Source organism: Fundulus heteroclitus, chromosome 6 (genome assembly GCF_011125445.2).
Source record: "Fundulus heteroclitus isolate FHET01 chromosome 6, MU-UCD_Fhet_4.1, whole genome shotgun sequence".
NCBI classification, from domain to species: domain Eukaryota; kingdom Metazoa; phylum Chordata; class Actinopteri; order Cyprinodontiformes; family Fundulidae; genus Fundulus; species Fundulus heteroclitus.
In genome coordinates this window covers 2,686,121-2,712,449 of record NC_046366.1, presented here as the reverse complement: position 1 = coordinate 2,712,449, position 26,329 = coordinate 2,686,121, and the positions used below count along the sequence as shown (strand labels likewise).

At 42.6% G+C, this 26,329-nt stretch overlaps 2 protein-coding genes across 7 annotated transcripts in view; both read left to right on the top strand.

Moving 5' to 3' along the window:
- Positions 1 to 43: 43 nt before the first annotated feature.
- LOC105933890 (regulator of nonsense transcripts 1) lies at positions 44 to 24,693 on the top strand. Of its 2 annotated transcripts, XM_036137850.1 has the most exons (25): positions 44 to 417; positions 792 to 928; positions 1,990 to 2,079; positions 4,852 to 5,019; positions 5,104 to 5,284; positions 6,465 to 6,626; positions 6,899 to 6,983; positions 7,116 to 7,214; positions 8,679 to 8,787; positions 9,195 to 9,354; positions 9,450 to 9,568; positions 9,743 to 9,907; positions 11,149 to 11,263; positions 11,374 to 11,517; positions 11,639 to 11,852; positions 13,156 to 13,273; positions 14,568 to 14,724; positions 16,529 to 16,671; positions 16,849 to 17,023; positions 18,062 to 18,143; positions 19,747 to 19,788; positions 19,885 to 19,896; positions 19,977 to 20,236; positions 21,711 to 21,830; positions 22,055 to 24,693. In XM_036137850.1, exons 1-24 carry the CDS (start codon positions 235 to 237, stop codon positions 21,825 to 21,827), a joined length of 3,237 nt encoding a protein of 1,078 aa, XP_035993743.1. In that variant the 5' UTR covers positions 44 to 234; the 3' UTR covers positions 21,828 to 21,830; positions 22,055 to 24,693. The 2 variants fall into 2 exon arrangements, with proteins under 2 accessions (XP_035993743.1, XP_012729096.2); XM_012873642.3 differs by having other exon boundaries at positions 19,747 to 19,896.
- Positions 24,694 to 24,833: 140 nt separating this feature from the next.
- LOC105933891 (homer protein homolog 3) overlaps positions 24,834 to 26,329 on the top strand; it is a 48,553-nt gene continuing 47,057 nt past the window's right edge. For 3 of the 5 annotated variants that reach the window (XM_021322111.2, XM_021322110.2, XM_021322108.2), the window contains exons 1-2: positions 24,835 to 25,303; positions 25,409 to 25,457. In XM_021322111.2, coding sequence (XP_021177786.2) covers positions 25,435 to 25,457 — 23 coding nt within the window. In that variant the 5' untranslated portion in view covers positions 24,835 to 25,303; positions 25,409 to 25,434. Of the gene's footprint in view, positions 25,304 to 25,408; positions 25,458 to 26,329 lie in introns of all 5 variants that reach the window. The other 2 variants (XM_036137849.1, XM_012873643.3) reach the window with 2 other exon arrangements.

The window sequence follows — 26,329 nt, the reverse complement described above, 5'->3', positions numbered from 1 at the left end:
CCCTCCTTCATCAGGCCCAGTTCACGGAACCCGCAGTAGGAGTCCAGTGTTAGTGATGAACGACAGGAAACGGAACACCATCCACTTGTCCTCAGCGCGGCTCCATCTCCTCCGCAGCCGCCTGTTGTTCCCCCATCACTACCGGGTCTCTGCCGCCGGGGCCGCTCTGGGATAGCGGCGGTTGACGGCGTATGGTGGAATCTGTGGGAGCAGCTACGACAAGAAGCGGACAACATGAGCGTGGAGGCGTACGGGCCGAGCTCACAGACCCTGACGTTTCTGGACACCGAGGAGTCCGAGCTGCTGGGAGCGGACACCCAGGGTTCCGAGTTCGACTTCACCGACTTTACGCTGCCGAGCCAGACGCAGACGCAGACGCAGGGCCAGAGCCAGAGCCAGAGCCAGGTGGACGCCCAGGTTCGTTTCAGACGTGTTGTTTTGTTTTGTCCTCCTGCTGACACAAAGCGACTCAGCTAGCGGCAGGAGGCTAGCTGCTCTACCACTAGCCTCCTGGACCGTTAGCATGTTAGGAGCTTTAAATAGCCAGACTGCTAAAGATTGCTCTGTGGAAGCGACCGCTGGTCTCCAGCGGTTTAATAACAAGTGCGTAAATCTGTGAGCCAGTGGCTCTGCAGCCTTACTGCACCGCACTGGACATATTGTTGCTAGTTGATGAGACAAGAAGCCAGATCCCAGTCTGTTGTCCTGTCAGGCTGACTAAAATGAAGGTTTCCAGTAGTGATTTGTTTTTGTTTGTACCCCCCCCCCCTCCCCCGCACCTGTTTCTGCAGGCTAACGGTCCAGATGTTGTGCTGCAGAATGGAGATGACCCTGTGGTGAAAGCCAGCCAGCTGCTTGCAGAATTAAACTTTGAGGAGGATGAGGAGGATGCTTACTATAGCAAGGACCTTCCCCTGCATGCTTGCTGGTAATAGAGCTGAACGTTGCATTGGCTTCATCATGGTGGGTCCAGTGGTTGTTTCACCCTCAGTACCAGCCTGTGTAGGGGGCCTAGAGCAGAATTACAGTTTTCAGCTCACTTGCAAGTCCTTCACCCTGACAGAAGCCCCTTTCAGACCATACGTTCAATTTGCAATCTGCTCCTGCTGGTCCTGCCTCAGGATCAGCTGAAGGTCCTGACACAGAATGGGGGTTAGTCTGCCTGCCCCATCACAGAGGTGACCCGCCTGGTAAAGGCTCCCACTTACTTGTGTGGAGTCCGCGTAGAATCCGCGCATGCTCAAGGCGGACTCTGCGCGGACTCCACACACACAGGTACGTGCAGAGGTCAATTTTTACGTCAGCGTGCACGTTGTCTGACTATAAACTGCTCGGTGGCAACAGGTCTTCACATCAAACTGTTTTATATGTGACACCGAGCTTGATGCGCTGAGCCGCTCCAAGCAGGCATCACAGTCCCTCTCTCTGTGACAGATGTGCGGTGGGTTCCTGCTGGAAAAGAAACGGCTCTAGGTGCTCAGTTAGCTAATCACACATTTTCCCCTCCGTTCCACCGCTTCTCCCCAGTGACAGAAAGACTGCCAATTGTAGGAATTTGCCACAAGAAATGTAGGCAACAGTACGCTCAACTATGAAGGGTTGGCCCTGCTTTAACCACCAGGCCACCGCTGGCTCTGAATGCATGTACAGCCAGGATGAGAGGCTCAGGTCCATTTTTCCTTGGGCTGGTTCTGTTCTCTCTATAGTTTATATAGAGGTTAGCATGGCCGCTCCATTTTTACTTATTTTCATTTATTTTAATGCTTCTTTTAAGGAGTTAATGCAACATTTTTAAGGGGTGACTCTGGAAACTCTAGTTTTATTTATTCATTATTTTAAAACGTGAATTCAGATGTGTAACCTTCAGGGCTAAAATGTGGCGACAATCCTGGACAGCTCGCTTGCATAATTCTGCTTTTCATTTCCTGGAGTTTCATAAATGGTGTCAGTGATTTTAGTTGTTCTGTTTTCTCTCTGCCATTTCTGTAGTTACTGTGGCATTCATGATCCAGCCTGTGTGGTCTTCTGCAACACCAGCAAGAAATGGTTTTGTAATGGCCGTGGAAACACATCTGGAAGGTAGACGCAACAAAGGAGACATCTATTTATTATTTATGTTGCTCTTGTTTTTTTATCGCTACAGTGTATTTATAAAAAAAAATGGATGTCATTTTAAATGTAAGTAAACTCAGTACTTGTACACTACAGTCCCTTGCAAAGTTATTCACATTCCTTTAACTTAAGCCTCAAACTTTACCTGATGTTATGTGACAGATCAAGACAAAGTAACTCAATCCAAAAAAGTAAAAAAACAAACAAAAAAACAACTGGACTTTTTTACGAAGTTTAAAGACGTTTCACATTCTATCCAGAAATCTTTCTCAATTCAAAATGTCTGGAGTAATGTGGAGTTGCAAGCTTTATAGTACTGATAATTGGAAGGAATCAACCCTATAGCTGTGTTGTAGGTTTTTGAGAGTTGGAACCTAAGGCCTCCTCCTCTGTTTAAGGTTGTTTTTTCTCTCTTAACGTAAATGGCTTTCTTCACACCCCTTTCAAACCATCTGTCTTCTTTGTCCAAAATGTGAACATTTTGGTCCTCAAACAGTGTCCTTTGTCCTTAAGGTGTGGGTGGACAGCAGAGTCTTGTCCTGAGGAGGTAGCTCTCCTGTGTTGAGACAAGAGTCTGGCAAAAGTCCAGTTGTTTTTTTTTTTTACTTTTTTGGAATGACCATGACCTGGATGACTTAGAAATCTTCACCAGCAAAGTAACTCATAATAATAAAAAAGTGAAGAGACAAGCATATCTGGCTTTCGTCTTTTCACAAGGAAGAATTGGGAAACTGCTGTGCAAATGAATCCCTTTACTCTGATACCCCCACATTAAATTACCTCTCTTCAATACTCATCATTAGTAAATACAGTCCTCCTGTGTGTCTCGGGATTGTTAGAGAACAACCAGCTTTCTAGAGACCAAGGCAAACAGCAGACAGGTCAGGGAGGAAGATCTAGAGAAGTTAGGGGCAGGGTTAGGTCAGAAAACAATCTCCCAAGCTTTAAACATCTCCCAGAGCTCTGACGGCCCATCATGTGAACATGGAGAGAGGATGGACCAACTGCAGACCTGCCAACACTAATCAAAGAAGCAGCCATGGGGCCCATTGTAACTCAGGAGGAGCTGCCGACATCCACAGCTCAGGTGAGAGAATCTGTCAACAGTTGTAGACGCCACAAATGTGGTCTATGTGGAAGAGTGGCAAGAAGAAAGTCTGTTGAAGGAAGACTATAAGAAGTCTGATGTGCAGTTTGCCACGAGGCATGTGGGGACACAGCAAACATGTGGAACAAGATGCTCTAAAGGCGAAATGTTTTGTGTGGAAGACCGGACATTGCACATCACCCTGAAAGAATCATGATCGATGATCACGGATGCTGTTGGCAGCGTTATGCTGTAGAGATGCTTTTCTTCAGCAGGGACACGCACGCTGTCAGTTGATGGGAGGATGGATGGATAATCCAGGACAATCCAGAAAGAAAACCTGTTAAAGGCTGCAGAAGACCTGAGACTGGGGTGGAGGTTCACCTTCTAACAGGACAACAGCCAGAGCTACAGTGGACAGTTCCCATCAACGTTTATTCATGTCTAAGTATAGTTAGCCAAAGGGACCTAAGTTCAAGAAGAATTGAGGTCTTGAGAATTTAGAAAATTGATTTTGATAGACACTGCATTCAGTCTAACTATGCTTGAGCTATTTTGCAAGGAATAATGAGCAGTAAATGTTGGTTTCACAAGATGCAAAGCTGGTAGAAAGTTGCACCTGATGTGCCATTTTGGGCACATCAACAGGGGGACTGTTAGATATTATTGTTATGACACCACACGTTGCTGGAGCTGCTGACAGCAGTCACTGGGCAGATAACAGATAACTCACTGACAGTGTTGATGTCAGAGACTGACATGCTTAGATTAGACAAGATGGGCTGATTGAAGAAAATGGATCAGCTTAGTAACTTCCAGAATATGGTGAGATATTCTCCGTCCAATGTCATGCGAGGAACACTGATGTCATACAGGCACACTTCCTTCCATGGGCGTGTACCCTCTGGGTTCTATATAATACTGATGTAAATGATAATTTGGGACTCTCTTCCTCATTTTTATCTTCCTGCATCGTGATCAGTTTAGGTCTCAAGAGTTATCTATTACTAAAGATGTCAACAATAAAAGAAGATCGCTTCTTCAGGGTAAAAAACTGGGAGAACCGCTGACTGAGGGCGGTAATCTTTAAAACTGGTGTTTCTGCCTGGTTTCCATATCTACCATCTGTGATGGCAGTGAAAGGTAGTTCTATAAAGTATTAACTCATGGAGGCTCAATACAAATGCAGACATTTTTATTTGTAAATACATTTAAGTGTATTCATTTTTGTCCACTTTCCAATTATCCATCCATCCATTGTCTATACCTGCTTATCCATGCAGGGACCTAACAGTTATGTGCTACGTTTTTACTGGTCGATGTAATAAAACCCCAGTTAAATGTCCTAATTTGTGTTGGCAACGTGACAAACTGTGGGAAAGCTTAATAAATGTGAATGCCCAAGGCAAGGCGCTGTAAGGCTGAGAACAAAGTCGTGAGGATCAGCCTTATCTGAAAGTCCAGAGAGTTGGTGGCATGCACCAGTAACGCAGCTGAGTCCATGTGTTGGGATCTTTAATATAGAACAATGTGTCAAGGAAAACACAGCACTAACATGAAGGAAAACTACAGTAGAGTTCATGATCCCTGCATGCAGGACTGATGCCATTCCCTGTACTCTGTGCCCTCATGGTCATTCTCTTCACCTGCAGCCACATTGTCAACCACCTGGTGAGGGCGAAGTCCAAGGAGGTGACCCTGCACAAAGATGGTCCTCTGGGAGAAACCGTGCTGGAGTGCTACAACTGTGGCTGTCGCAACGTCTTCCTGCTGGGCTTCATCCCTGCCAAGGCCGACTCAGTGGTGGTGTTACTCTGCAGGTATCCTACAACCTCTACTCTCAGAAGTTCCTGAGGGACTCCTCACTCAATGACAGTACTCATTTTTGTCTGAATTAAACTCAGGCAACCATGTGCCAGCCAGAGCAGCCTGAAGGACATCAACTGGGACAGCTCCCAGTGGCAGCCACTCATCCAGGACCGCTGTTTTCTCTCCTGGCTGGTCAAAATCCCCTCTGAGCAGGAGCAGCTCCGGGCCCGGCAGATCACCGCACAGCAGATAAATAAGCTGGAGGAACTGTGGAAGGTAATGGCAGCCCAGCTCTCCCGCAGTCATTTCTACTTTGCGTGTAATCCATGGGTTAAAGTTCTGCGTCGCTGCCATGGATATCCGTCAATTGGAAAATGAGAGCTAAAAATAGATCCACTTGGTTCTGTTCAGACATTGTATACAAGGTTTTAAACTAAAGCTAAAACTCAACCAATGAAACCTGGCAGAGGCGGGACATTAGCCAATCAGAAAGAGACTAGGGCGGGTTAAATACCGCAAGTTTTCTGCAGCACACCTCCTCTTTACCTGTGAAACTAAGGGGACCCGATTGTGCGGGACTGTCCCGCATTGTTTAGTGTTGTCCAGCAAACTGAAACAATGTCCCACATTTGACTGGGTCAGATCCAGGAGAAAAGAAAATCCAGCTGTGTTTCTCTGAAACAAAGAACACAGAGCTGCTGTAATCATCACTGACAGCCTCATCTGCTGTCAATCATTATGCAGCAGCGCTGCATGTCATGAGCTGCTGCGCACCAGGACGCTCGTAAAATAAGATGACAAGGGTTTTGATGCGTACAGATTATTAAGGAAACTAGGTTAAAAAAAAAGAAAGAAACTGCAGAGAATTGTTTCTAACTGGGTAAGGCCAGAGAGGCAATTCTCAGAGAGTTCGTTATGAAGTTCGCCAAAGTTATTTAGTGTTTTTATACGGAGTGGAGCGCAATGTGAAGCGACACTGTAGAAGAGAGCCGCAGAAGAAAATGCTGAAAAAGCCTCCTGTCTGTGGATCTATGGACTCATTTTACACCTGCCAGACAGACAAGCTACAGCAGCCAAGTTTAACTTCAACAATATTTAACTTTACGCAAAAGTTTAATAGCATGTTTCTAATTTAAAAGCTAGTTAAACACTTGATGTAGTCAGATAGTGTATGTCTAGCCAGATGGATGTGATGCAAATATCTCACTAAGACTGTTCATCTGACGTGTTTCAGTGCGTTTGAGCTCCACAAGCTGTCAGGTTGTATTTTGTATCTCCTGAGGCATTTTTCTCTTTTTCTCTCATTATTTCCTTGTGCAGGACATTTACCATTTGTATATTTCCAGTTTTTCTGCCCATTTGTCTTTTATTTTTTTCAAAATGTTTTGTCTATTTTCCCTTTCTGTAATTTTCCGCCCTTTCTGCTGATGCTTTGTCTTGCCGTTTGTACTGACAGGAAAATCCCACTGCCACTCTGGAGGACCTGGAGAAGCCCGGAGTAGATGAGGAGCCCCAGCACGTCCTGCTGCGTTACGAGGATGCCTATCAGTACCAGAACATCTTTGGTCCTCTGGTGAAGCTGGAGGCTGACTATGATAAGAAGCTGAAGGAGTCACAGGTTAACTGGAATCTATCGATGAAACGTTTATTTTGTGTTTGCCATGGAAGAGGTAGAATGAGAGGATTTTGACTGAATTATTTTCATCATTCTCAAGCACAGAATCTTGTAATAGGTTTAGGTGAAAGGCCACAGTATTAAGGGTGTGATGTATATTTTGCTGTTTTTTTACAACTGCTTTTTATGCTGTTTTTATTTGTCTCCATAGTTATTTTGAGGTCAATGTCTAATGCAGCTCCAATGAAGTGTTTTGTGTTATTTTTTCACATCAGACTCAAGAAAACATAACGGTTAGATGGGACCTGGGCCTGAATAAGAAAAGAATAGCTTTTTTCTCCCTGCCCAAGACTGACTCTGGTAATTGTTTCAAGTTATATTCCAGTTTTTACACATTTGTTCATATTAGTGTTGCAGTATGAATTATACAGTGAACTCTTCCCTTGGCTAATTTATCACATGTGTTTTTGATGGCCTGTTATTTTTTTTTAGATATGCGACTGATGCAGGGTGATGAAATCTGCCTCAGGTATAAAGGAGACCTGGCCGCTCCGTGGAAAGGCATTGGACATGTCATCAAGGTCCCCGACAGTATCCTTCTGACTGTTAGCAGAGCCTGCTGCTGTTCCACTCACATCCTATTGTAATGTGTTTTCTCCTGGCAGAGTGAAAGATGGAAGTTTACTACCATCTAGTGGCAGTTCTGACATACTACCTAAACTAAGAAAACGTATTATTTACACAAACTACACTGGTTACCACCATACTATATTAATATCAACGTCAGATTGTATATACTTCAGGTTTTAGAACACCCTTTCATCATTTCCAAATAACAAATCTAAATCCTATAAATTCTCTTTACTAAATTATCAATCCAAAACATTTTTATTTCTTTTCTAACTGCTTTAAGCAGATGCAAAGCTTTAAAACATATTAAAAAACATCATTATATTTTATTAAAATGTTATGAAATATATAAAAACTTTATATTATTAAGTGGAAAGGAAATATATGGTTGACTTTTTACAAACTACCATCAGAAGAGTGGGGCGTGCAGCAAGGTCCACAGGCCAGGACTGCAACCTGGGATGGCTGCGCTCTGAGGCCGGTCTGAGGCCGGTCTGAGGCCGGCGAACAAGGGGCGTGCGCTCTACCCCTGCACCACCACCGCTCACGACATACAGAGTTTTGTAGGCATTCCAAGAAGTAAAATTTTGATCTTATTTGACCAGGGCACACGTTGCTGTGTCCCCTACAGGGCTTGTCTTTCTTCCTGTCAGTCTTCTATAAAGGCCAGATTTGTGGAGTATTCATTAATAGTCATGTAAACAGATCTTATTTAGCTGGTTGGTCACGTCTTGGTAGTTTGCAGCTGTGCCATCCTCTGTCTGTTTCCACGTGATGGATTGCACCGGGCTCTGTGAGACGTTCTTAAGCTTGGGGTGTAGTTTTAGAGCCGAACTCTGCTTTAAACTTTTCCACAACTTTCTCTCCCTCACCTGTGTGCTGTGTTCCTTGGTCTCCGTGAGGCCGTTGGTTCTCTAATGTTCTCTAGCAAACCTCTGAGGTCAGCAACAGAACAGCAGTTTTTTTTTATACTGAGATAATATCCCAGATGTTTTATTTTTTTTTTACAAATTTGGCAGTTGGATGTTTTTGATTTTATTTAAGGGCTAATTGAGTAAAACCTGGGAATACAAATAAACATCAAACATGTCAGGTTTTTATTTGTTAAAGAACTGAAAATTGTGTGTAATCTTCCCTTCACAACTGTGCAATTTTCACATAAAATTCCAATAAAATATAAAGAAATGGGTTGTAAGACAACGTCAGAAAATGTTAACGTTATTTGACAAGTAGCGCAAGGCGATACTATGAACAATACACAACCCAAATAGCGTACATGTAGGAACATGATTGTTTATGTGGCGCTCTTAGTATGACAATAATTATAGATTAAACATGTTATTGTCGTGGTTGGTATTCATGTTTGATTCATTATAGGAACAGTGGAGGGAGGAGTTGTGGTGTTTCCTTGACCTTTCCTCCCAGACTACGGGGATGAGATTGCCATTGAGCTTAGGAGCAGTGCTGGAGCTCCGGTGGAGATCCCTCACAACTTTCAGGTGGACTTTGTGTGGAAGTCCACCTCCTTTGACAGGTATTCAGTCACAGCCTCACAATCAGAATCGGAATCAGAAATACTTTAATAATCCCAGAGGGAAATTATTTTCATTACACGCTGTAAATATTTACAGATCTAAATAGAGTGATAATGGTAATGTGCAAAAGAGAGCAAAAAGAATGGGGAAATGTCAATAATTGTCAATAATTCTATAATTCTGCACAGAATTACCGAGGGGGGGGGGGGGGTGTCTGACTCTCAGAGGGAGGCGTTATAGAGATTGATGACCACAGGCAGGAATGATTTCCTGTGGTGCTTTGTGGTGCAGCTGGGTAATAACAGTATTCTGCTGAAGGAGCTCCCCTGCTGGGCCAGTGTGTCATACCTGTGTTACGATAAAGAAAAACTGTAATAGCTGCCTTTTTTCTGCCTTGATTCTAAAGAATGCAGAGTGCCCTGAAAACATTCGCTGTGGATGAGACTTCAGTGTCCGGTTATATCTATCACAAGTTGCTGGGCCATGAGGTGGAGGATGTGGTGATTAAATGCCAGCTGCCTAAACGCTTCACTGCTCAAGGCTTACCTGACCTCAACCACTCTCAGGTGACATACCAATACTAACCCCATGTTAAACACTGCTGGTTGCTGAATGGTCTTTAGTTGCAGGGTTTAAATGGCTACGCTTTGTTGTAATGCAGGTGTATGCTGTTAAGATAGTGTTACAGCGTCCCCTCAGTCTGATCCAGGGTCCCCCTGGCACAGGGAAGACCGTCACATCAGCAACCATAGTCTACCACCTGGCTAGACAAGGAATTGGGTAAGAAGCTACAGAGGTTTAACGCATGGGTTTATAGTAACACAAACTGTTTTCTAGCTCTTTATTCAACTGAGTGTTTGTTCTTTAACACACGTATTATTTTGATAATTAACATGATATTTCTGAGAAACCAATAAGGGCCGTTTTCATGTTGTCCACCTTTTCTTCCTCCAGGCCGGTGCTGGTGTGTGCTCCCAGTAACATTGCTGTGGACCAGCTGACTGAGAAAATTCACCAGACGGGGCTCAAAGTAGTGAGACTTTGTGCCAAAAGCAGGGAAGCCATAGATTCGCCTGTGTCCTTCCTGGCTTTGCACAACCAGACCCGTAACATGGAAAGGTAATCCTCAAATGTGGACAGTCGTCTGCATTCTCATTGATTTAACAGCAATCCCTCATACAGAGCATGCATGTGGTGACAGTGGAGAGGAAAACTCCCCTTTAACAGGAAAAAACCTCCAGCAGAACCAGAACCAAAAAAACCTGCAACCCACAACTCATGAAATTTACAAGCTACTTTAGAAAAAATAAGACCAAAGTCGCATAACATAAGTGGGCTTCACAACAGTGAGCACTCTTTCCAAGTTTGTCGTATCCCTCCGCTGCTCTGATCGGTAAAAAAATATTACCGCAAATTTTACATCATAAAAAAAGAAAAACCTACCAAAAATCCTCGCTCTCATGTCATCTTGAAGACATCCTTTATCCAAATGTTGGCTACAGATGACGTGTTTTCTCTCTGGCCAGAAGCACGATGGCATATCCTCCCTCTTCACAGTGGTAATCCAGAAAAACAGCCCATGGTGGATGATGAATGGGAAAGGTGAAAAAACAAATGTTTTTTCACCTTTTACCCGATGTATTGTTCCATCCAACTGCCATGCACATGAGCATTGTTGCTTCAACAACAGCTCTTGCGAATTTCAATGGTGAAGTCCTCTGGAAATCCGAAATAATTGTTGATGGCAGCTGTGTCCAACAGCTCCTACAGCTGCTAATGCGTGGCTAACTGCCGTCGGCTCTCCGCTTATCCACGTCACAGGATGTGATGTCAGGCGGTCATTACTGCCCATATTTGGGCAGTAATGGCTGCCCCCATACACAGTGATCCAGAGGACAATTTATGTTTTTTTTCTTATTGATTAAAGCTAAATTCATTTCATAACCACAAACGTATTAGTTTTAGGTATAGCTAATGATCCCCTGGTTTTTCCTTGTTGTCTGGACTTCCCCTTTAAAAGCTGAAATAGCAACAAGGTACTGGTACATGTGTACTGCTACAGGCACCAGTCAGAACCAATGTAGGTCAAAGGATCTGATTTCGATCTCTGGTTGATGGATAGATTGGTGCATCTCTTTAAGTAATTCTGTATTTGTCTCTTGATCAGCAGTTAGCACATATCCAATACAACATATACTAAGTAGCATCTCAATAATTGCTAAAGTTTCTACTGAGCATTGCTTTGAAACATAGTAATTATTGACTAATCTGCCTTCAGAGAGACCTGGCTCGTATGCCAAACAGAAACTCATCTTGCCTGGCAATCATGGCTTTAGATTGACTCTGGTTTGTACCGACAGCATGCCTGAGCTCCAGAAACTCCAGCAGCTGAAAGATGAGACCGGAGAGCTGTCCTCCTCGGACGAGAAGCGCTACAGAGCGCTGAGACGCACGGCTGAGAGAGAGCTGCTCATGGTAAGGCTGTGTGAGACGCGTGAGGCACTGTCAGTAATGGGATTTAAAGGAGTTGAAGCAGCAACAGTAGCCAAGAAGAAACCTGTGCTTTTATTTCCTCCTTCACCTAGAATGCTGACGTGATCTGCTGCACATGTGTTGGAGCTGGAGATCCCCGTCTGGCTAAAATACAGTTCCGATCGATCTTGATTGATGAGAGTACCCAGGCCACGGAACCAGAGTGCATGGTGCCTGTTGTCCTTGGGGCCAAACAGGTAAGAGCTAACAACCTATCAGCTATCTGCTGAAACTGCTGTTTTTCCTGCTGTTCTGAGGTCTGCTGATGAACATACTTGTCTTAATCCTTTTAAACTTTACATTTGTCTCTTTGTGTAGCTGATTCTGGTGGGCGATCACTGCCAGCTGGGACCTGTGGTAATGTGTAAGAAGGCAGCCAAGGCGGGCCTTTCTCAGTCTCTGTTTGAGCGTCTGGTTGTGCTGGGCATCAGGCCCATCCGTCTGCAGGTTCAGTACCGCATGCACCCGGCTCTCAGCGCCTTCCCCTCCAACATCTTCTATGAGGGCTCCTTGCAGAATGGCGTCACTGCTGGTAAATTCATGTTGTTTGTTGTGCCACCGCTGTTGGAGAGTGTCTCCCTGCACATGCATCAAGCTGGAGCTCTGCTTCAGTGACTGGCTTTCAAGCTCTCTACTCAGACACACGATTCTTTCTTAATACGCCGTTTTAATAACTGTAATGTGTTTTTTCTTTAGTGTAAGTTTTCCATTACTGTGCTGTCTCCTATTCTTAGTATTTGTTTTTTTTGTGTGTGTATCTGCTTGCTTCGGTTTTCCTTTCACCTTGCTCTTGGTACACCTGAATTCCCTCATTGTGGGATAATATAGGATATTTATGTTTTATTATATTTATTATACAGGCTATATCTCAGAACATAAACACTGCAATATACTGTATTTTAACTTTACCAGTGAAAATCTCCTTAAAAAGGCTTTGATGAGAGCGATACTCCACCTCCGTCTCCTTGCAGACGCTGAAGCCAGAATCCTGGGCTTCCTGTAATGAAATATTTCCACTAAGGAAAGGTTTAAATGCTGTATTTGTTTACAAAAATACAGACCTCCTGATGTGTAATTTAAAGGCTTACAGAAAAATCCTGTATGAACTGCAGAGGGATTTAGGCTGAGAGATGGCTGGAGCAGAAGGCTGGTGGTAATCAACCAATGAGAAATATTGACCATCCTTCCTCCACAAAGCTCCGCCTTTAGTTCAGGGTCCATCCAAGTAGTCCTGCCTCCCTACCAGGGCAGATTTCTACCCAGTGTTGTCTGAATTGTCCATGGTTCCTGCTGTAAAACACAGAAGGCCATGGTGCTGAAAGTAAAATTAGAGCCAGACATCAGTTCTATAAAGGTATCTTTCAACTGTAGTCTACAAGCTTCAAGCAGCACGTCTGCAGGCTTTATCTCAGCAGATGGCTGACGTTCACCCGGCTGACTTCAGCGTATCTTATGTTAATGGTTTTAGCTTTTAATTCTGATGTAAATACAATTAAACCTCAGAATGTTTCGTTGATGGTTATCATACAGGAAGAACTTTGTGCTCAAGTACTATTAGACAGCTAAAGGGATCTGGATAAGGAAATTATCTTTCTTAATTCCTGTTTAGTTTATCCATGTTGATACGGGGTTGAAAATCACAGTTGTTCCTATAATCCTCTCTATCAAAACAATTTTTGTGTTCCTAATTATTTAGGACCTTTTTTCTACATAGCTAACAGTACCATAATTCAGGGCCCAACTAAATGTAGATTTAATAAAGAATTAGAGGAAAGCCTCTCACTGACGTTGTCTCAACATGGGACCTGGTTCTGCTCTCTTTGCTCCGTCTCCAGCTGACCGGGTGAGAAACGGCTTCGACTTCCAGTGGCCACAGCCTGATAAGCCCATGTTCTTTTATGTCACCCAAGGCCAAGAGGAGATTGCCAGCTCTGGAACATCCTATCTTAACAGGTTTGGACTTTTTTGCTTTGTAATAATAATAATAAAAAAAACTTTACAAATTGATCATGTGGTATCTTTTGGAAGACACTTTTGGAAGATTAAATATATTTTTGAAAGTTTTAATGTAGCTATTAAAGTACTACAAGATGAGCTTTGTTGGTTTTTTATCAGTTTTGTCAGTGAAAAAAGCTATTAAGTAACCTTTATCATTGTTAATTGCATAATTCTGTGTATTGGTAGTACCGTATTTTTTGGACAATAAGGCGTACTTAAAATCCTTCAATCTTCTCAAAAATTAATGGTGCGCTTTATATATGATTAAAATTGCGTTTACTGACCGATTTTCTGTGGTACAATTCGCTCAAGAATCTGTTAAAATGTGTAAGTATGACTTTGGTAAGCAATGAAGCTGCTCCATTCAACGGATATTCGAAGCATTACGGTACACTGTGTCACTACCTGATCGGACCCCTAAGCTGTCTACAAGACTGCCTGACTGTAATGTCTGAATTGGATGTGCATTCATGTAAAGGCCTTCACATACTCGGGTGTAGTTCACTCCGCGGTGATCCATGTGGACTCCGCACATACAGGTACGTGTCACAATATAAATTTCTCGCCAGCAAGGCGTCTTTACATCGAACTGATTTATATGTAACACTGAGCTTGATACACTGAGATGCTCCAAGCAGGCGGTCTGAAGGGCACGCAGCATCACAGTCCCTTTCTGTTCTCACTGACAGATGTGCGGTGGGTTCCGACTGGAAAAGAATCGGCTCTAGGTGCTCAGCTAGCTAATCACACATTTTACCATCCGTTCTGCCTCTTCGTTCCACTGGCAGAAATTGTAGGAATTGTAGGAATTTGCCAAAAGAAATGAAGGCAACAGTACGCTCAACTATGAAGGGTAAAACGTCCGCAGAGAGTCAGCATGGAGTCTGCAAAGCTTACAGTATACACACAGTACACCCGAGTACGCACTAGCAAAAATAAACCTAGTAAGTTAATTCAATATAAAAGTTACGTTTATTTTGGCCTTATGTTAGAAACAGGGCAGTGTAGTAAAACTACTCTGTCCTCCTGACAGTGATGGATAGCTCTCTCTCTCTCAATAAAGAGCTGTGTGCGTGAAGGAGCGGTGAGATATTACACACTTGGGAAGAATATTTAGTACACCTTATAATCTAGTGTGCCATATGGTCCGAAAAATACAGTAATTACAGTTTAGCCATAAATATAATACATTTGAAACCCATTGAAAGATCAATGTCTTGGTCTTGCCTTCCCTGACACATTTTTGCAGAACTGAGGCTGCCAATGTGGAGAAAATCACCACAAGGTTACTGAAGGCAGGGGCCAAGCCCGATCAGATCGGCGTCATCACTCCCTATGAAGGACAGAGGTCCTACCTGGTCCAGTACATGCAGTTCAGTGGCTCCCTCCATACCAAGCTCTACCAGGTGAGCTCAACTGGGTTTTCACTCCAAGGTTCCTACAGATTGTGGAAAAGCTGCACTCACATTTTAGCTTTTCAATTTTTAGGTCTGGGTGAGTATGGATAAAAGAAAATTATGTAAAAAAAAAAAAACTTTGCTTTACCTAAAGTTATCCATTATTTCATTTTAAAACAGGTCTTAGTCATCAATATTTTTCTTTCTGAGTTTCTAGTTGAGAATCCACACACAATAAAAGCTCTTTGGAAAATCAACAAAGGACCATTTCAGTTTTCTGAGTATAAATGATGTATTTATACTGATTGTGTGATGTTTTCTCTTTTTTTTTTAACTGAGCATAATAAAATGGTTCCGATGCCAAAGGATGGAACCAGAATGTAGAAATGTTGCTTTGTAAAAGTATGGAGAATTGAAATAGAAAATGTTAAGAAACCCTGTTACTCACAGCTTTTCCTCAGATATCAGGTCAGTTGTAGAAAACCTACTGACGTATATTATTGTGTTGAAATGTTATTTTTAAGTAATGTGATGATTGAGTACAGAATACCATCAGATACAGAAGATTTCAATTGAAGCTTAAGGCCTTGTAGCAGCCAATAATGTAGTAACTGCCAATAAATTCATTTTGAGCCAATATAATAACATTTAGCCAGTAATGTAATGACTTATCTTAAAATCCTTATTAAAATTATACAACTGCAAATGATAACGATAGTAGTAATACTGACCACATTTTTTGGAAATATACATTGTTTTGCAATATTTATCTAGTTATATATGCAATCTTTGAAGATAGGTACTATTTCACCTTAAAACGTGGGGCAACTTTAAGAATAATTTCTTTAAAAAAAATCTGTATTTAGAATAGTATTTGTTTTTCGCAATTTAAATTTCTAATCAAATTTATGGAAAACTATTGTTTAAAGGAGCTATAAGTAAGATATTTACCGTAAAATCAGCCTAAATCATTCTCATTTGTCACCCGGGAAGGAAGGAAACATTCCCTATAAACTATCGGCCCTCTCCGTCAACAATGTCTTAGTCACAGTTTTCTCCTTTCAAACCTAGAGGTACGGTCCAGAACTACTCTGGTTCAGTGTGTAGCCCGTATTTACTTCCTGGTTCCTCGGCCAATTATATGAGAGTTCCCAGGGTTCCCGAAACAGAGCGCACCAGTAATATTTTATCTTGGCAAAAGAGCAGCAGCCTGCAAAAATGGAAGCTAGTAAGAGAAGTAGACCAGAAATACACCAGAATACAACATCATAGACTTGTCCCGTGTAAGTAAAAATTCACAACAACACACCATTTCAAAACGACACATTAGATTCTGATTTGCAAGCTGTTGTACTGATTTGAGCCACATGGTGTCAGTATTACTTATAGCTCCTTTAATTACTAGGGAAGTGCATTTCATTGTTAGATGTCTTGGTAAATTGTGGTAGATTTCAGTGATGGAACAGTGGTCATGTGACCCACATTTATTCACACAGTGTTAAAAAGCCAATAACGTGATGTGTTTTTAAAATGTTGACAGAATGTTCTGATTTTGGCTCAAAGTTATCCTTACATTATTGGCCTTTTTCTGTGACCGGTACTTACAGGCCTTTTTTCATCATTTGTTTCGCCATGAAAGCCTTTGAGGTCTTTATGAGACGCTTTCTGGCTGCGGCAAAACCGGTTAAAATATGAATAGCCAGAGGCAGATTGAAGAGGGCTTGTCTTTTTCAGCCATACAGTAAAATATACATATATAACAGAGAGGAAGAAGAATAAACTAAGCCCAAACTCTAATTGGTCTTTTGTAAAGGAGGTGGAAATAGCCAGTGTGGATGCTTTCCAAGGCAGAGAGAAAGACTTCATCATCTTATCCTGTGTGAGGGCCAATGAGCACCAGGGAATTGGCTTCCTCAACGACCCCAGACGCCTTAACGTGGCACTCACCAGGGCCAGGTACAGCAACAGCACTTCACACTGAAAGCCTGAGTGCTGACATTGTCAGAATATTATCCGTAGTTTCACTTCATTCTCCAGTCCTGTGTGTGGCCCGGTGACGTTGTTGATGATGGCACTTTGCCTTCCTCAGTTTCAATGAATGCGCTGTTTATTATTTCCTCCGTTGTTATGCAGGTATGGGGTGATCATTGTGGGGAATCCTAAAGCCCTGTCCAAGCAGCCTTTGTGGAACCACCTGCTGAACTACTACAAAGAACAGAAGGTCTTGGTTGAAGGTCCTTTAAACAACCTGAGAGAAAGCCTCATGCAGTTCAACAAGCCACGAAAGCTAGTCAACGCCATTAACCCGGTAAGTTAAATGTGTGTTTAGTGGGCTCAACTATGGGCTTTTCAATTTGGTAATTTATTATTTTGTTCCTCTTCTTCTTTGCAGGTGTGTGCTATTTCACATGCAGCTTTAAAGGTGCATAGCCACGTTATTTGACTTTTTTTAAATTTATAAATCAGTAGCAATCTAGTTGCTTACAAAGTTTTTATGAAAAATTATCACATCCTGCTGGCGTATTGTTTATTATTTTGCCGTTTTACGCTTTGTTTTTGTTCAATTTTTTAGTAAAAAAAAGTTTATTTTATGTTAATGCGCTGTAACTACAACACTGCACATGCGCAGCAGGGGATACAACAAGTAAGCGGCTAACAGCTATTAGCATTTCCCAGCGAAACAATGCAGAATGGTGCAAGATCAAGGAAAAAATTGCAAAAAAATATGATTCCAAGAGGGAAAAACTGGAAAGTCACTGAGAATACAGTATGAACGTTGTGTTCACTGAAGCGGACGCTAAACCTGCCAATTGCTTAGATGTGACTGCAGAGTTGATTGATGTGAGTAGATTTTCTGACATGAGGCTCTTAAAATTGCTGTGCATCGTTGTATTTAATAAATAACAGTTGGTCTTTTATCACGCCGAACTGCCGTTTTACTGCGAGCATTGCAGAGGGTCAGGCCCGGTCTGACATTATTAAATGCAGTTTTTTTAATTAAGCCAATCGCCATTATGATAGTCTGCGATACTGCCAGTAGATGGCACCATGTCTGTTTATATCTGGTCATAGCTCCTGGTGCTGGGGCTATTTTTAGCCACAAAAGGACCATCAGAACATTAGTCTCACTGTCTTACTGTAGAATCACTTTTGGTTAATTCTGATACAGGCTTGGTGTATATAACTTTATTTTATCACGATCAAATGGTTTTTGGTCATTTTTTATAAGCATATAACGTGGCTATATACCTTTAAATTCAAGTGTAAAGCTAACACAGAACAACAAGTGATAACTCAGTGCAGGTATCAGAGGTCTAAGCAGGTGGATATGTTGTTTGTTTCACAGGGTGGGAGGTTTATGAGCACAGCCATGTATGACGCAAGGGAGGCGCTGATTTCTGGATCTGTTTATGATCGCAGCAGCAATGGTGAGAATTTCTTCACTCAGAACACACACCTTTGACATAAATGGGATGTTAAGTAGTTGTTAATGCTTTGATATTAAATATCTTGGCTCCTAGGGCTGCAGTTCTAAAATCTGATATGTGGATATTAAAGAACTGTGTAATAGTTTTAATGATTAGAAGTCCCTTTCAGAACATTTTCTTTCAGAATGCACCATATCACCCCCTGCAGACTTTTATTTTAAGTTTATGAGGAGCTTAAAGGGTAACTTGCCCCCAAATCAACTATTTTTTGCCAATAAACGGTTAACATGGTGTTCTCACAGTACTGTCTACATATCACGGTCATTATTTAGAAAAATTAGTGCATATTTGTTGAAATCCTGCCTTTGTGTCTAAAATTCGTCAGTGTGGCGCCTTCCTGGGGTTAAACTGTGGTCTTGCATTGAATTTAGAATTAACATCGCTTTCGGTTAATTCTGATACAGTGACGTTAGTAGCTCTGCCGCTGTGAGGTATAAAAGCACCTCCGTCTTAAAAAACCCATAAAGGGGCATGCTTCAGTGGCGCAGTGGTTAGCACGCATGACCCATATACGGAGGCCTTAGTCCTCAGCCCTGACCTGTGGTCCTTTGCTGCATGTCTCTCCCCCTCTCTCGTACCCCCTTTCCTGTCAGCCCTCTGTATGAAAAAACGAGCCACTAGTGCTAAAAAAAAAACAGCTCCCATCTTGTGCCTCCATAGTGGGCGCTGTTGCACTTTTCAAACCCCCTAGCCATTTTTTTTCTTACAAAAAGTGACTAACAAACAAATCTATCAACTTTTGTGTGTTATTGGCGAATTTACGTGAAAGCAACCAATTGTCCTGCCGTTAGTGTCTCATGGAAGCTGGGAAGGGGCTGGTGTGAGACCGTGGTGAACCTGGTAGTAGGTTGGATATTGGATATTCACGCTCTGTGGCTTCACCAGCCAGCAGACAGAGAGCAACAGTCCCAGATCAGCCTCCCTGTATCGGTTCAAACAGCAGGAAGATGCTGCTGAGGCCACGGAGCGCAAATATACCATATTGAACCTAAAACTAACTTCACCGCGGTTGCTGTGAACTTCCCTCTCTGTCCTCCCTCATATTGAAACCTGCCTGCAGTCAGAGCAAAGAGAACATCAACCATGCTTTGTGTCCACATTACAAATTAACTATAATGCGCAAATCTGCCTGTGATCCCGCCTGGATTACAAAACGGGAAATAAGTACGATAATACATAACTGGACCCAGCCTGTCCTCCACTGCCTCTGCAGCACCTGCTTTAAGCTGCTTCCCCCCTCCCCCCATCCTGAACACAACCCCTCCCCGTTCCCGCCTATCCCTGCCCACTTTGATGGAGTTTTCAAATTTGTCTGGGGGAGGGATTATGCTTTTACATGGGGGGTGAGTTACACTTTTAAGTTTCCAACTAGTATCTAAAACTGAACAGGAAATAACTTGAACCTTCACTTTTCATCTAAGTGTGAAACTTTGTTGGTCTCGTTTGGTGCGTGACAGAAGTAAATGTCAGAGAGGCACACATGAATACTGAGCAGAAATCAACTGAAAGAAAGAAGGATAAAAGTACTGTCTTCCCTCTACAGGCCGTCCCTCCAACATGTACTTCCAAACTCATGACCAGATCGGTATGATCAGCTCAGGACCCAGTCCAATGTCGTCCATGAACATTCCTATTCCCTTCAACCTTATGATGCCTCCTATACCTCCACCTGCTTATTTAGGACAGATGAATGGTGAGAGTAACATCCCTTGTCAGAGATGAACTAGCTCCATAGTTTTGATTAAGTCACTTGGCCTGTTTTTGTATGTTCAGGTCGTGGTGGAAGCATGAAGAACAGATCAGCCAGCGGTGGCAGTGGCGGGACTCGAGGTGGTCGTCAAAGAAACCATGGCATCATGGGAAATGGAGGAATAGGCCGAGGGCTGCACGGAGCCCACGTGGCTGGATCCCTGGCTAGCCAAGAGCAGGGCTCCCAGCCATTCTCCCAGGGCCCCGTCACACAGAGCTACATGAACATGAGTCAGCCATCGCAGATGAGCCAGCCAGGGCTCTCCCAGGCTGAACTCTCACAGGTCCGTCCATTTCTTTGGACGTGTAGCCTCACTGTCCTACTGTAGAATGTTCTGTGCTCTCTCTCTCCTTAATTGTGTAATTATCCTTCCTTTCACCATGTAGTATCAGTATCTAATTTGAGTAAATGCACTTTTATTGGAGGGAGAAATCATGTTAGCATCTAATTGTTTTCAGCAAAATTACCATGTGGAAGAGTTAGGGAACCTATTAAAGTAAATGTATTTGAAGCATTTTTCTAAACTTACACTTTACTTGCCATCAAAGCAGCCGTTTCTTGGGAGCAGTGCCTACCATTGCAGACACATACGTGGAATTTACCTTGGACTGCTGTGACTTTAACCTTTTAAACTCGTCTGGCCCGATCTCAGTAATAGCAGAGCCACGCGTATTTCATCAGGCTTTAAAAGTAGGTCAGAAACGGTCTCGTTTCTTTCTTTCCTAAATACCTCTAAAGGTGCATTCACACTGAACGTGAATGTTTCAGGCTGAGTGACAGATTTACATGATATCCCTATGCACAGGTGCCACACGCGGGAGCAATGTGTCGCTAAGCGACGCTAAGCGAGGCTACAGAGGCAATTCTCGCAACGCAAAAATGAACAATTTTAGTCATTAAAGCAAAGCCAGAGCAACACGACAACTGCGAGGGATGCGAAGCGACAGTTGTTGGAGTTGAAAAAGCCAAACTTTTTTGTCTTGTTGCGCTGCGACAACCAATCAGGAACTGGATGGTGCTGTGACTCAAGGTGAAGGTCTGCAGTGGAGATGAAGCTGTTTTAATTCAACAAGGAAGACAAGCTGATAGTGGCGGTCGGCCTGATTTGTATGACTCGACCAATTATTACTGCCCAGACAAGTCCAGAAAGGACCAAGCATGGAGAAGAGTGATTGAGAAGACTGGGTGGTTGAGAAGGCAGGGAAGTGAAAGTGATACTAGATAACTGGCTTGTTGCCTGCAGTGTGAACGGCCAGTGATAATGTCAGGAAGCAACAGCACGCAAAAGTAGCGACTTGGTCACACCAATGTGAACACACCTTAAGGAAAAGGCTTTAAAGTTTATAAAACAAGTCCCTAATACTTTAGTTTTTACAGCATTTTAAACACACAAAATACCATTTACCTGTCTACCGGTCCGATCGCCAGCTCCGTGGTTCTCAGTAGTTGTGTCCTTGGGTAAGACTGATGTATGGCCCAGTACCACCGCCTGGGTGAATGACTGATGGTAGTGTAAAGCACTATGGGGTCGTCAGACTAGTTAAAGCGCTGTACAAGCACTAGCCATTTATCATTTCACCTTATAATTGCCATACAGTCACAGCAACAGTTACCTGAAAAAGACTTCAAGAAACTGTAATCTTTTATCATCACTTTTATCATTATCACAATAGTACCACAATATGTTGTGATGAATTTTAAAGTCCATGTCGCACCCCCCACTCAATTAACCCATTGACTTATTTGTTCCATCATAGGACAGTTATCTAGGAGATGACTTCAAGTCCCAGATTGATGTGGCTCTCTCCCAGGACTCCACCTACCAGGGGGAACGGGCCTATCAGCATGGTGTGACTGGACTCTCCCAGTACTAGAATGTAAGAACCATCTAACTGGTGGTTAAATATTATTATTATTAGTAGTAGTAGTAGTAGTAGTAGTAGTAGTAGTAGTAGTAGTAGTAGTATCATAGGACTAGGTTGTTTTTTCAGTTATTAATACAATTATTTGTTGTACTGAGATGACTAATGAATACTTTTTTTATTTTGCTTTAAAATGATTTACATTTTTCATCACATATATACTTGTGTTTGTGTTTCAGGTTGCTGGAACAGAGCTAGACCTGCCCGAAGCTTGGTTTGTTGGGATTTTAATCTGGGTAATAAAAAAAGAACATGGATACCCGTTTTCCACTCGTACAACCGAAGCACCGCTGCGTGAAAGAGGAAGAGACCGAGAAAAATCAACCAATCACCAGAGTGAGAGCTAAAATGGCAGTAGAGCTGGACGGGAAAGAGAGCAAGGTGGAAGTGGGCTGGTACGTCGTCAGGAAGCACTGCTGCACACCAGTGAAGACCTAGAGAAGAAAAGCCGGTGTCCTGAGAGCAGCACAGTGGAGGAGAGGAGACCATCAGCTGGTCAGAGAGTAGGATAGTTCTACATGATTCTGGACCAGTGGGAAAGGAGACCTCCAGGCGATACCATTTGGAATGTTGCTCCAAAAGCTGAGAACAGAGGAGGAGAGCTGTCTCACACAAAACTCCTCCAAGTAACTCAGCATGGCATCCTGTGACTTGGAGTGAGACATTAAATGGAGACACATCTCCAGAACCAGTTGTTATGGCAACTCTTTGAAAGCCAAAGCTTGAATCAAAGCATAGAAGAAATGTTTGCTGGTTCAAGTGGACTCAAAAGTGTTTGTGCTGTTGTGGCGCAGAAATGTCATCTTAGTTTGTAGGATTGCAGACACATGGGTCGTGGACTTTTCTTCCTTAGCTTTGAGAAATCTGTCAGCGTTCTGAAGAAATCTGTATGCTAGTGCAGCTTGTCGTCTTTCAAAGCAGTCAAGGGTGTCCAAGGTATGGCCCTGGGGCCATTTGTGGCCCCTTGACTTATTTTATTGCAGCCACCAACTGCATTTCAAGAATGATTTAAATTTGGTGCGTCAGAACAGGTGGTTGATGCAGATTGAGACTTTTTATTTATTAGTTCATAATTATTACTGAATAATTAAAATCTTGCAATGGAAAATGTTAGCAACAACAAAAAGTATTTGTCTTTTAATAACCACACTTTTTACATTATCTATTCATCAAACACAGCAAGCAATTTAAAAGACAGAACAACCAAAGTCCTGTTCTTGTTGATTAGAAAATAAACAAATGCTTTTTTTAATTGAGCCCAAAAAAAATAAAATAAATTGCAAATAGTTTTTGTCTTGTTTTAGTACCACTAATGCAAACGGACAAAACCCTTTTTCATTTTTGGCTCTGTAATGACATACTCATCCCTGTCATACAAAGAAATTTGACTATTTTATTTGTTTAATTGAAACAGCGCATGTTTAGCTTATTTTTAAGCAGGTAAAAAAAAATCACAATATAATTTTTTTTGTGCTCTCAGCTTTTAGAAGAATAATTTCTTTGGCCCACGTGTGGTTTTGACAATTTTGGCCCACATGAAAAAACGTTTGGACACCACTGCTGTAGGTGGTCTGCTAAGAGCAGGTGGTTATGTTAGAATATTAAAAGCTAAGAAAAATTTTATCCTTCCAGAGGCTAGTAATATAAAAATAAGCACCATAAATATATTTGAAGTGTATGAGGAAGTCCTTTTTTCCCATTGACTAAAAGTGGTAAAGCCAGGGGGTGGAATTTATTCTGAATTCCTAATTTTCCTTCTGTTAAAGTAAATTAAACAAACTGTACTTTACTCCGATCCATATTCTTAAGACATGTCAAAAGGCATCCAGACAGTGAGGTTCTACACAGTGGTAGCTCTTGCATACCAGAACAGGATGACAACAACTTGTAAGGAAAAACTGAAAGCAGACTTTCTTTAATGCTTTATGAGCCTGAGTTCATCAAACCCTTAACACCCCTTCTTAAAACATATTCAACTTGGTCCACATTAATCCTGCTGTGATATTAAGGATGTATCGTGCTTGAACAGTGTTTATAAAGAAATCACATGAGATCTGTCACTTAAAAAACATTACCTACTTTTGATAAATGACTGTTTTATTCTTCAGTCCAAAGTATTCCTATTTTTGTTCTCCTGAACTATGGAAAGTAGACAAAAAAATGTAATTGTGAATATAGTATCTTATGTCATTAGTTTCCTTTGTAAATTCCTATTTCACTCAAGCTGACCTTGAGTATACACTTGCATAATTTAACCTTTTAACCTAACCTAATTTAACCTTTTGGCCATATTAATAAGAACTTAACCAATCATGTGAGCACTGGAGGCTATTAGATAGCCCTTATGTCTATCTGAAATATAAGTTTTAAATGCTTGCTTGTGCTACCAGGCTTGAGGTGCCGGAGAAAACGAGCACAAGGCTAATTACACTACAAATTAAGCTTTTTTTTTATCCTATATTGAATCAGGAAGAAATATCATGCAAATTACATCAAATTTGTAATTACCATCCCTTTGAGCAACGTGTACAGGGTCTTGTTCTCATAGTGTGTTGCATTTCTTTCACCAACACCAAATGTAACTTTTCAAAGCTTCATGAGATTTCCTGCATACCAGCAATAAATCAACACGACAGCCTGTATAAGTAACCTCCGTGTGTTTTTGCATGAGGATCAATTCAGATGGAGCAGGGGATTCCCCCTCACAGTTTCTGCCAGAATGTGGGCATATCACTGTTTAAAACCAAACTTTAAGTTTAGTTTTTCTCCTTTTAAATCTGTTAACCATGACAAATAAAATGTCTTGTGCTTGATCTCATCGCGGTGTCACGTTTTTAATGAACAAACCAGCAAACATCTTTTTCAGAAAAAGCAGGATGTGTTGCTTCCCTACAGGGGGCTGCCTGTAGGACTACAGCAGCGTTATATTGTGCGCGCCGCGGCGCTGATCCGTTAAGCCCTGTGCGCTGACGGGAGCGCGCAGCGCCGGATGCAGGTAGGGCTGACACACTTTCCTGCCTCCCCGCCTGACACATGCAGCTGGAGCGGCTGTGGTCCGGACGCTGCGCAGCCATCAGGTGCTCCAAACCCGGCTGGATGAAGAGCTGAAAACTGCTGCAGGAAATCTGAGAGCTCCGGCTGGCAGGACGGAATTAGAAAAAGGAAAGGCAGAGAGCGGATGCGTGTTTGACCTGAGCTGCTTCGGCGTGCGCTCCGTGTAGTCACCGAGGTCAGCTGCTGGGAGTGAGCGCTCCGTGGAGGCGGAGGGAGGGCGGACAGCGGGTCCTGGAAGTTAAGGGGCTGCCGCTGCAGAAAGAGCAGCTCCCACAGGGAATAAAGCAGGATTAAAGTATCTAGTGGGCTGGACTGGAAGACGGACTGACGGCGTGGCTGTTAGATAACCCTACAAGGTTTCTAAACGAAATGGGGTAAGCGGTGGTTCCTCTATGAGAAGAACAATCTCTCTAGGGCTCTAACTGAAGCCAGTTTGTTCGGTTCCTCACTCCTAAATCTGACCTGTTCTGTTATTTTAGCAAAGGAGTCCCGGTCACCTTGTAAGATGTTTCCTCACCACAGAGAAAGGTAACAAAAAGCTTTTCAATCTCAGTGACCTGGTTTTTCTGAGGTCGTGTCCTTAGTAGCTTTGAGTTTTGAACCGATACTCTAAGATACTTTTGCCTTATCCCATAAACTTAAGATTATTCCTATCACTTTCGAAATTTTAAATGAATCCAAAAAAGTTCAAATCAGATAAGGAAATGTTCTGTCCTTGTGTCGTATGCTAATTCATTTCTCAGAATTATCAGAGTTATTTTGCTCTTAAATTAATCCAATCTATCTAATCTGTAATAGAATGGCTGTGTAGAGTTTCCCTCGTGTTCCTGCATTCATTTGAGCTTTGTTTCCCTGAGCACAAAGCGACAGGAATGCTGTATTCAAAAGTACCCTATACGAATCTGTGTTTGTATGACCTTCAACCTTTGGTCAATTTGTGTGGGTCCATGAATGTGAACACATGGTTCTGCTATTTTATCCCCTGGAATTGCAAAGATGTTACAATGATTGAAAGAGTAGTAACCTTTCAACATAAAACTGCACATACACTAAGAATTCTTGGTGGCACACTGATGCTGACTCCCTTCCGGGGGGTGGGGCTGCGCCGGGTGCCCCCCTTTTTAGGCCTCCTGGTTATACACTTGAGAATAACATGCAACGACAGGACACTTGAGCAGGCGGAGGGCGACTTGGGGGCTTTTTCACACCCTTGTTCTCCAATTGTCATCCATGTTCTCCAATTGTCATCCAGAGTTCAAGGGCTAGAGGAGGAGTGGGCCATCAAGCCGGGGTCTGGGTTAGGGTTGGGCGTTGGGACCCGAGGGTCAACTGGAGCTGGGGCTAGCTCTTCGGCTCTCATCAGGAATAGGGTGTGGGGTTCTGGCATGGAGGGTTGGGTT

Bases quoted from the DNA above. Each gene is read 5' to 3' on its own strand.
- LOC105933890 (XM_012873642.3), top strand. From the start codon at position 235: ATGAGCGTGGAGGCGTACGGGCCGAGCTCACAGACCCTGACGTTTCTG. The intron at 418-791 runs GTTCGTTTCAGA...CTGTTTCTGCAG, and splicing joins AGAGCCAGGTGGACGCCCAG to GCTAACGGTCCAGATGTTGT. The intron at 17,024-18,061 runs GTAAGTTAAATG...TTTGTTTCACAG, and splicing joins TAGTCAACGCCATTAACCCG to GGTGGGAGGTTTATGAGCAC.